The 11,473-nt window shown below is 49.1% G+C and overlaps 1 protein-coding gene across 1 annotated transcript; it reads right to left on the bottom strand.

Moving 5' to 3' along the window:
* Positions 1-9,371: 9,371 nt before the first annotated feature.
* On the bottom strand, positions 9,372-10,886 carry LOC121870523 (extensin-like). Its single transcript, XM_042372358.1, has one exon. It carries the CDS (start codon positions 10,884-10,886, stop codon positions 9,372-9,374), a length of 1,515 nt encoding a protein of 504 aa, XP_042228292.1.
* Positions 10,887-11,473: the final 587 nt, after the last annotated feature.

An 11,473-nucleotide genomic window follows, 5' to 3' on the forward strand; every position in this document is an offset into this window, starting at 1 on the left:
AAACATATATTTTAAAGGACATTATCTCTATCCTATTTATGTCCTAGATGTCCAACACACACCTTGGGGACACTTCTTGACCCCTAGATGTCCATTATGCACCACCCCACACCTCTCCACCCCTGGGACACCTCCACCACCCTGGGACACCTGATCCACCCTGGGACACTTCATTCCCCCTGGAGACACCTCCACCCCCTGGGACACCTCCACCTCTCCTGGGACACACCTCCACCTCCCCTGGGACACTCTCCACCTCCTGGGACACTTCCACCTCTCTGGGGACACCTGCACCCCTGACACTCTACCACCCTGGGACACTCCACCTCCCCTGGGACACCTCCACCTCTCTGGGACACCCCACCTCCCCTGGGACACACTCACCTCTCTCCTGGGACACCTCCACCACCCCTGGGACACCTCCATCTCCCTGGGACACCCACCTCCCCTGGGGACACTTCCACCCTCTCTCTGGGGACACCTGCACTCTGGGACACCTCCACCACCCCTGGGACACCCTCCACCTCCCTGGGGACACCCACCTCCTGGGACACTTCACCTCTCTGGGACACCTCCACCCTCCCTGGGACACCTCCACTCTCTGGGACACTTCCACTGAATTCTGGGACACCCACCACTCCCTGGGACACCTCCACCTCCCTCAGACACTTCCACCTCCTCTGGGACACCTGCACCCCTGGGACACTCCACCTCCCTGGGATACTGCCACCTCCCCTGGGACACCTCCACCTCCCCTGGGGACACTCCACCTCTGGGACACACCTGCACTCTGCTGGGACACCTCCACCACCCCTGGGACACACCCCCCACCCCTGGGACACCCACACCCCTGGGGACACTCCACCACCCTGGGACACCTCCCCACCCCTCAGACACCTCCTCCACCCCTGGGGACACCTCTCCACCCCTGGGACACCTCCTCCACTCCCTGGGACACCTCCACCACCCTATGCATGCCCCAGAACAGCCGGGAGTGGAGGAGGCAGCAGCAGGGAGGCAGCAGCAGGAGGTAGGCAGGAGGCAGGCAGGAGGCAGTAGTAGGAGGCAGTAGGAGGCAGCAGTAGAGGCAGCAGGCAGTAGGGAGGCAGCAGTAGGAGGGGAGGAGGCAGCAGTAGAGGCAGCAGTATAAGGCAGCAGTAGGTGCCAAGCAGGAGCGCGTTGGGCAGGAGGCACAGCAGCAGTGATGCTGCTACAGATGCTGCTGCCAAGCAGATACAGCAGGATGCTGTTGAGGATGTTACAGATACAGCAGCAGGAGCGTTGCTTACAGTGATGCTGGCAGGATGTTGCCAAGCAGATGCTGCCAGCAGTGATCCAAGCAGCAGGATGCTGTGATGCCAAGCAGATGCCAAGCAGAAGATGCTGCTGGCGCCAGAAATGATGCTGCCATGATGCTGCCGTTAAGAGTGATGCTGCCAGCAGATGCTGCTGCCAAGCAGTGATGTTACATGACGCTGTTGAGCACATGATGTTGTTGGTGATGCTGCTGCTGCTAGGATGCCGCTGCTATGATAAGCTGATATGATGCTGCCATGATGCTGCTGGCAGAGCACATCATGATGCGATGCTGTTAACATGATGCTGCTGTTGGCAATGATGCTACAGCAGCAGATGCAGCAGCAGACACGTTAGATGCTGCTAAGCAGATAAGATACAGCAGGAATGTTATCAAGATGCTATGATCGTTGCTACATGATGCTGCTGGTTATGCCGATGTTGTTGGCAGTGATGTTGCTATGATGCCAAGCATGATGCGTTACACATGATGCCAAAGTTACAGATGCTGCCAGCATTAGACGTTGGCGATGCTGCCACAATGCCATGATGCTAAAAGCAAGCAGTGAGCTGCTGTTATGATGCTGCCAAGCATGATGCGCAGCAGCAGGACGCTGCTACGATGCCAACAGATGTTGTTACAATGATGCTGCTGCCAAGCAGATGCTGCTGCTATGATGCGCAGCAGGATGCTAAGCGGATGCTGCTAACAGGATGCTGCTGTTATAATGATGCTGTTGCGCAGGGAGGCACAGTAGGAGACAGCAGCAGGAGGCAGGAGGCAGCAGTAGGAGGCAGCAGTAGGAGACAGCAGCAGTAGGAGGCTGGAGGTGTTCCTAATGGTGAGGAGGCGGTGTTGACCAGTGTCTGGCCGGGCTGGCTGGCATGGCTGGCAGGTATCAGGGACGGCAAGGGTGTTAGGTGAAGGAGGGCCGCACGGAGGCATGGCCGCACGGTGAGTTAGGTGAGGGAGGGAGGGTGTTGACAGTGACCGGCCGGCCAAGGAGGCATGGCTGGCCGGTCCACACAGATAATAACACCATGGGCCGGGTCACCCATTCATCAATTAGAATATGTGAGATACAACACAGTGATTAGCAATTTCACCCCTGTGTAAAACCAACATGGCGGCGGTGCTGTGTGTGTGTGTGTGTGAGGGTGGGTGGGGTGTGTGTGTGTGTGTGTGTGTGTGTGTGTGTGTGTGTGTGGTGTGTGTGTGTGTGTGTGTGTCTGTTGTGTGTGTGTGTGTGTGTGTGTGTGTGTGTGTGGTGTGTGTGTGTGTGTGTGTGTGTGTGTGTGTGTGTGTGTGTGTGTGTGTGTGTGTGTGTGTCTGTTGTGTGTGTGTGTGTGTGTGTTAGATATGTTTTTTTTCAATTTTAAGAAGTGGTGAAATGTTTCAGAAGATTTCTCTCTCCAGTTATCAAGAGGTGCTGGAGTAGAGAGAGACAGAGAGAGAGAGAGAGACTAGTCATCACATCAGTACTAACTATAAGGTCACACGGGAACCAGGTGAGAGTATTGCTGTGTGGTGGCCGCGGTGGTGTCAGTAGCATGGGTCAGCGGTAGTAGCAGTGGTCAGCGGTGGTTAAACAGGTGGTCAGCGGTGGTGTCAGCAGGTGGCCGCAGGTGCCAGTGGCAGCGGTGCAGTAGCAGGCAGCGGTGGTCAGCAGCAGTGATCAGCGGTGTAAACAGTAGTGGTCAACCAGCAGTAGCCAGCAGCAGTAGTGGTCAGCAGCAGTAGTGGCCAGCAGTAGGGTCAGCAGCAGCCAGCAGTGGTCAGCGGTGGTGCCAGCAGCAGTGATCAGCGGTGGTGTAAACAGCAGCAGAGGTCAACAGGCCAGCAGCAGTAGTCAGCAGTAGGTCAAAGCAGTGGTCAGCAGCAAGCAGCAGTGGTCAACAGCAGTAGTGGTCAGCAGCAGTAGTAGTCAGCAGCACAGCAGTGGTCACGCGGTGGTGTCAGCCGCCAATTTAGCCAGACCCGCCTCGCCGCTATCATTAAGCCATCAAAATTCCGGTTTTCGTGACTCCTATGATGATGATCTCACCTGACGATCCGTTAATGCAGATTTGTTCGTGACGCTGATTGGTCCGGCAGCATTAGCGGGCGGCTAAGTTATGACCCGGACAATCAATTTGCAATCGTAATTTGGAGTTGGTCAGTTTGAATATTTTCAACAAGTACTCAGTATTTATATAAACAAAACCTACCATCTTTTTTGTTTTTTGTTTGATATAAATTTGTTGTAGGATTTGTTCATTGTTTTTGCTGTTTATGTTATGGACGAAGGAATGCTCACAACCACAACACCAACACGAGAGGTCTCGGCTGCGCTTCACTTACCCCGAGTTTGTTGCTTTTATCGTCTGACGTTTGAAGAATATTGAGGTTACGATTTGATATACGGTAGATAGTAGTAGTGGTGAGTAGTAGTAGCAATAATAGTAGTAGTAGTAGTGGTAGTGTCTTCCAACCCCCCATCACCTAAGAGACAAACAACCAAGGTCAAACCAAGGTCAACCGAGGTCAACTACAACCAAGGTCAACTAACAACGACCCAAATAAGGTCATTGCTCACAAAAAGTTCAAAAGGTCAAAATAGAGACTTATAGAGGAATCCAAATAAGATGGAACTTTTCTGGAGTGTTTATTAAAAGTATTGTTTTAATCTTGTGTTTATTGATTGATATGTTTATTTTAATGTTCAAGAAGTGACTGTGACATGATATCTACCAAGGCCTTGTTCTGATGCATGGATAGTTAGTCCCTCACGCTTAAAGGGTTAAAATCCATATTACTGTAAAATTAATGAATAAAACTTAATACTTTTCGTGATGCATTTTATATCTTTATTGTCATTATATATCTTATTTATTATTATTATTACTTATTTATTTGATTCATTATTATTAAAACTTTCTATTGTATGTGCATAAATATTTTAGGCTCGTAGTGGAAGGTAAACACTGAAGAAGAAAATATTTCCTTACATGTTCTCATATTTTCTTTTCATTATCTTCTAACTATTATTCTCTCTCTTGTTTATTTTCCATTATCATCTAAACACATCATCACTCTAGTGTCGTGAGTGGTGTTTATTTTTCTTAACTCGTAGAGAACCACAAGAAATTAAGGAAGAAATCACTTAAGATGATCTCAAACTTTATTTTTTCCCGGTTTATTCTTATCTTTATTCTGTTTTATTTAATATCAGTTATTATCTAAATATACTTCTTTTATTTTTTTCAAGGAGAATAAATTGTTTTAATAAATTGTTTTAGGTCGTAATGGAAGAAGATATTTTTATTTTTTATTTTTATTTTTTGCTTATATTTTTCTTGTTGCTTTTATTATCAGTTTTTTTTATGTTTATTATTTATTATTTTAATTTTCACTTTATCCTTTACATTATTACCTGGTGTGTATGTGTGTGTGTGTGTGTGTGTGTGTGTGTGTGTGTGTGTGTGTGTGTGTGTGTGTGTGCGTGTGTGTGTGTGTGTGTATGAGGCCAATGTTTCTACAGTCTGTACCTGATAAATAGTCAAGAAGAGTTTGCATTACACCATGATAGTTTAGGATAGTTTGATTACACCATGATAGTTTAGGATAGTTTGCATTACACCATGATAGTTTAGGATAGTTGCATTACACCATGATAGTTTAGATAGTTTGCATTACACCATGATAGTTTAGGATGGTTTTGATTACACCATGATAGTTTAGGATAGTTTGCATTACACCATGATAGTTTAGGATAGTTTGCATTACACCATGATAGTTTAGGATAGTTTGCATTACACCATGATAGTTTAGATAGTTTGCATTACACCATGATAGTTTAGGATAGTTTGATTACACCATGATAGTTTAGGTAGTTTGCATTACACCATGATAGTTTAGATAGTTTGCATTACACCATGATAGTTAAGGATAGTTTGCATTACACCATGATAGTTTAGGATAGTTTGATTCCACCATGATAGTTTAGGATATTTGCATTACATCATCTGGGATTGACTTAACACCGTAGCCATGAGTGTGAACAGGACTGGCAGGACTGAACAGGACTGAACAGGACTGAACAGGACTAAGCAGGACTGAACAGGAACGAGCAGGACTGAACAGGACCAAGCAGGACTGAACAGGACTGAGCAGGACTGAACAGGACTGAACAGGACTGAGCGCTCCACTTATGGGATCGGCAAGATGCATGACTTTGACTTGACTTCAGTAGCTGTGAATCACTGCAGCAACCCCTAACCCAACCCAACCCAACCCAACCTAACCTAACCCAACCTAACCTAACCTGTCTATTAGTAACATCAATACATCTTTAAGTCTAGGTATGAAGTGTGTATGTGTACAGTCTATGTGTACAGTCTATGTGTACAGTCTATGTGTACAGTTAGAATATTGTGATGTAGTTCTTACGGTTTTGGCTCTGAGTACAGTGCTTCAGTGAGACGGTCTAGTGGGAGTTGCTGAGGACCGAGTTCACTAGACCAGACCAGACCAGACCTGACCTGACCTGGACCAAGACCTGACCAGACCAGACCAGACCAGACCAGACCCGTGATGGTGCGTAACTTTACTGAGTCTACTGGCCTCTTCTTAGAGACTGTCTCATACCTCACAGGGCTGCCCTATACCCACAGGGCTGCCCTATACCTCCAGGGCTGCCCTATACCTACAGGGCTGCCTATACCTACAGGGCTGCCCTATACCTACAGGGCTGCCCACTACAGGGCTGCCCTATACCACAGGGCTGCCCTAACCACAGGGCTGCCCCATACCTACAGGGCTGCCCTATACCCACAGGGCTGCCCTATACCTACAGGGCTGCCCTATACCCACAGGGCTGCCCTATACCTACAGGCTGCCCTATACGTTATTGTGTTAATATACGGGACGATTACATCGGTAATGTAATCGATTACAGTTGCATAATTTTATGATTACAATTACACGATGCGTCATCATGATTACTCAAAAGGAATCTGTATAAATAAACGACGGACCACAAAACTGATTTACTGTACTGTTTGTCAACCTGGTATTAAATCATGTTTTCAGATAAAAAGGTCGACCTAACGCATGATACATGATGGTCCGGGGATTAATAAACAAGAACAGAAAACCAAATTCTAATAGATGGATCTATTCACAAGATTAATATGGAAGTATAGATACGGAGAAGTATCAGACCTAAATAACTGTGAGGTGTTGTGAAGTTTGGGAACATTATTAACACAAATGTTTGTAAGATAATAGTAAGTTAGTGCTCTGATGACATAGTGAGGTATACTACAGTATATACTCAGGTGTACCGAAGACATTACTCAGGTGTACCGAAGACATTACTCAGGTGTACCGAAGACATTACTCAGGTGTACCGAAGACATTACTCAGGTGTACCGGAGACATTACTCAGGTGTACCGAAGACATTACTCAGGTGTACCGAAGACATTACTCAGGTGTACCGAAGACATTACTCAGGTGTACCGAAGACATTACTCAGGTGTACCGAAGATATTACTCAGGTGTACCGAAGACATACTCAGGTGTAATTGAAGACATTACTCAGGTGTACCGAAGACATTATCAGGTGTACTGAGACATTACCAGGTGTACCGAAGACATTACTTTCAATAAATGTAGATTATTAATCAATACTGTACTGTAATATTACATTTTTTTAAAGAAAAATTAGACCAAAGGTTTTGGAAACTCTGCGTCCATTATATCAGAGATAGTGTCAAGAACACGATCTAACGGTGTTAATTGAAGAAATAAATCGTCCATAAGATAACAAAAACCTAACAGTAGGATAGTGTTGAGTGGTTACACCTTCTCAGGACAGGGATATGAAATAAAAACTGAATATTTTTGTTGAACTTAACGTAAACTAAACTGTGTGAAGGCTTTATCTGGCAACTATCTGGCTGTAGATCCGGCCAGCAACACTGACTACTCCAACAGGTGCTGAAGTGCTGGAGAGGACAGGCAAGGATGCTTGTTTTGTTCCCAGATATTTAAGAGGATCTGTGTGTGGTGGGAGGCTGGGAGGAAGCCAGGCTCCCCAAAGCTTGTGTGGTGTCTCTCATGGACTGTACAGTTGCTCTGGGACCAGACAAGTAGCTAAACAGTTTATTTTGCCTCGCTTGAGGTGTCATGGTCAATGATTCCGCAGGGCTTGTAATCGTGAAAGTGATCGTAGATACGATTACATTTTGTATGTAATCGACATGATTACTTTGCTAAAAATAAGATTGTAATCGATTACAGATTACGATTACCCCATGTGTGTTGATAAGCTTCCCCTTCAGTCAGGTATGAAATAAACATCAGTAACAACTTATTATATATTGATGGTTAAAGACGACAATGGTGGAGTAATACAGCGGTGTGGCCATACAGCGGTGTGGCCATACAGCGGTGTGGCCTATACGGTGGAGTGGCCATACAGTACAGTAGTATACAACAGTGTGGCCATACAGTAATATACAACAATGTACCCATACAGTACAGTAGTATACAGCGGTGTGGCCATACAGTGTGGCCATACAGTACAGTAGTATACAGCGGTGAGAGACATACAGGGAACAGTTGTATGGTAACTGTATACAACACTCAACTGGCTCATACAAACATACATAGTACACATAAACGTATACAGGTATATATACATACATACATACAATCTTAACTCCATACATGACACGATACATATATGTGTGGTGGTCTCAGAAGAGGTGAAGATATATGTATACCTGGCAATGGTGTAGATAGAATATACATACACAAATACAGGGTGTAGTCAAATATGTACACACACACACACACACACACACACACACACACACACACACACACACACACACACACACACACACCAAACTACTGTAGCCTTAGGATGAGTAGCACGTCACTCACACGCCACTCTAGAGTTTCCTGGTAACTCACAGGTGTGTTCAGAGTACTGTAAATTACAGGTGTTATAAGGTTACTCCTTGAGGCTTCTTTGAGGAACACGTCGCTCGCCCCAGGAGAATCATGTTAAAAATTTTGAAGCCTTCCAGTACTTATGAAAGCCTCCAGTAGCCTCACGTCACTTATGGAAGCCTCCATTAGCCTCACGTCACTTATGGAAGCCTCCAGTAGCCTCACGTCACTTCTTGGGGAAGCCCCCCAGTAGCCTCACGTCACTTATGGAAGCCTCCAGTAGCCTCACGTCACTTATGGAAGCCTCCAGTAGCCTCACGTCACTATGGAAGCCTCCAGTAGCCTCTCACGTCACTATGGAAGCCTCCAGTAGCCTCCGTCCTTATATGGAAGCTCCAGTAGCCTCACGTCACTTATGGAAGTAGCCTCACGTCACTTATGGAAGCCTCCAGTAGCCTAATGTCACTTTGAAGCCTCCAGTAGCCCTCACGTCACATGGAAGCCTCCAGTAGCCTCACGTCACTTATGGAAGCCTCCAGTAGCCTCACGTCACTTATGGAAGCCCAGTAGCCTCACGTCACTTATGGAAGCCTCCAGTAGCCTCACGTCAATGGAAACCTCCAGGCCTCACGTCACTTATAAACCTCCAGTAGCCTCACGTCACTATGGAAGCCTCCAGTAGCCTCAACGTCACTTATGGAAGCCTCTAGTAGCCTCACGTTACGCGGAAGCCTCCAGTAGCCTCACGTCACTATGGAAGCCTCCAGTAGCCTCACGTCACTTATGGAAGCTCCAGTAGCCTCCACGTCACTTATGGAAGCCTCCAGTAGGCTCACGTCACTTCGGAAGCCTCCAGTAGCCTCACGTCACTTATGGAAGCCTCCAGTAGCCTCTCACGTCACTTAACGGAAGCCTTCCAGTAGCCTCACGTCACTTATGGAAGCCTCCAGTAGCCTCACGTCACTTATGGAAGCCTCCAGTAGCCTCACGTCACTTATGGAAGCTCCAGTAGCCTCACGTCACTGGGAAGCCCCCAGTAGCCTCACACGTCACTTATGGAAGCTCCAGTAGCCTCACGTCACTTATGGAAGCCTCCAGTAGCCTCACGTCACTTATGGAAGCCCAGAAACGACGTTACTTTAATTTGGCCAAATGATGGTGTGACGGTGACCTGGTGACGGTGTGACGGTGACCTGGTGACGGATGACGTGGACTTATGACGGGTGACAGTGACCCGTGACGGTGGCCTGGTGACGGGTGAAGGTGACCTTGTGACGGGTGACGGTGACCTGGTGACGGGTGACGGTGACCTGGTGACGGTGACGATGACTTGGTGACGGTGAAGGTGACCTGGTGACGGTGGCCTGGTGACGGGTGACGGTGGCCTGTGACGGGTGACGGTGACCTGGTGACGGGTGACGGTGATCTGGTGACGGTGGCCTGGTGACGGGTGACGATGACTCGGTGACGGGTGAAGGTGACCCGGTGACGGCTGGTGACGGGTGACGGTGGCCTGCGACGGTGACCTGGTGACGGCTGGCTCGGTGACGGGTGAAGGTGACCTTGTGACGGTGACCTGGTGACGGTGACGGTGACGGTGCGGCCCGGTGACGGGTGACGGTGACCTGGTGACGGTGACCTGTGACGGGTGACGGTGGCCTGGCATGACGGGTGAAGGTGACCTTGGTGACGGTGACCTGGACGGGTAACCGTGACCTGGTGACGGTGGCCTGGTGACGGGTGATGGCCTGGTGACGGGTGAAGGTGACCTTTGACGGTGATTCGGTGACGGTGGCCTGGTGACGGGTGACGATGACTTGGTGACGGGTGAAGGTGACCCTGACGACGGTGACGGGCGGCCTGATGACGGTGACCTGGTGATGGGTGACGACCTGGTGACGGTGACCTGGTGACGGTGGCCTGGTGACGGTGACGGCGGCCTGATGACGGTGACCTGGTGATGGGTGACGGTGACCTGGTGACGGTGGCCGGTGACGGGTAGACGGTGGCCTGGTGACGGTGAAGGTGACCCTGACGGTGACGGTGACCTGGTGACGGTGGCCTGGTGACGGGTAACGGTGCCTGGTGGCGGGTGACGGTGGCCTGGTGACGGGTGACGGTGACCTGGTGAAGGTTGACGGCGGCCTGGTGACGGGTGACGGTAACCTGGTGACGGTGGCCTGGTGGCGGGTGACGGTGGCCTGGTGACGGGTGAAGGGCACCTGGTGAAGGCTGACGGCCTGGTGACGGTGACGCTGACCTGGTGACGGGTGACGGTGACCTGACGGGTGACGGCTCAGTGACGGGTGAAGGTGGCCTTGTGACGGTGACCTGGGTGAAGGGTGACGGTGACCCGTTGACGGTGGCCTGTGACGGGTGACGGTGACCTGCGACGGTAGAAGGTGACCTTGTGACGGTGATCTGGTGAAGGGTGACGGTGACCTGTTGACGGTGGCCTGGTGACGGGTGACGGTGACCTGGTGACGGGTGACGGCGACCTGGTGACGGGTGAGACGGTGGCCTGCGACGGTGACCGTGACGGGTGACGGTGGCCTGGTGACGGTGACCTGCAGACGGGTGATGGTGGCCTGTGACGGTGACCTGGTGACGGGTGACGGTGGTACGTGGCCAGCACGGACTAGGAGACATCTGTTAACACGGACAGTTACGTACAGAAACACACACACACACACACTTACACACACACACACACACACATCAACAAGACACACACACACACACACACACACACACACACACACACACACACACACACACACACACACACACACACACACACACACACACACACACACACACACAGACACAGACACACACACACACACACACACACACACACACACACACACACACACACACACACACACACACCACCCACCCAGACAGCAGGTGTGGTACAGGTGTCATCTGTTCAGCTCCATTATCTGTAAAACAAACAAATAATCACCTGTTAATATATTGTTCTTGTCGAGGTAACACAGTGGGTCCTCCCCAGAGTCTCTGTGTTTGTTTTTATTTAGTGTTTTGTTCTTTTTGTTCTTGTTTGTATGTTTTTTGTTTTAGTATGATTTTGTTTTTGTTTGTTTGTTTGTTTGTTTGTTGGTAAGGTCACCATGACAACCACATACATCAAACTTAAGATCACAGCTGGAGGAGAGAGAAGGCCAGTGTTTACCTCCCTGCCCCTCGTGTGACGTCATCGTCCACCGTGTGAC

Source organism: Homarus americanus, unplaced genomic scaffold (genome assembly GCF_018991925.1).
Source record: "Homarus americanus isolate GMGI-L3 unplaced genomic scaffold, GMGI_Hamer_2.0 scaffold47338, whole genome shotgun sequence".
Classification (NCBI taxonomy): domain Eukaryota; kingdom Metazoa; phylum Arthropoda; class Malacostraca; order Decapoda; family Nephropidae; genus Homarus; species Homarus americanus.

Bases quoted from the DNA above. Each gene is read 5' to 3' on its own strand.
- LOC121870523 (XM_042372358.1), bottom strand. From the start codon at position 10,886: ATGTCTCCTAGTCCGTGCTGGCCACGTACCACCGTCACCCGTCACCAG.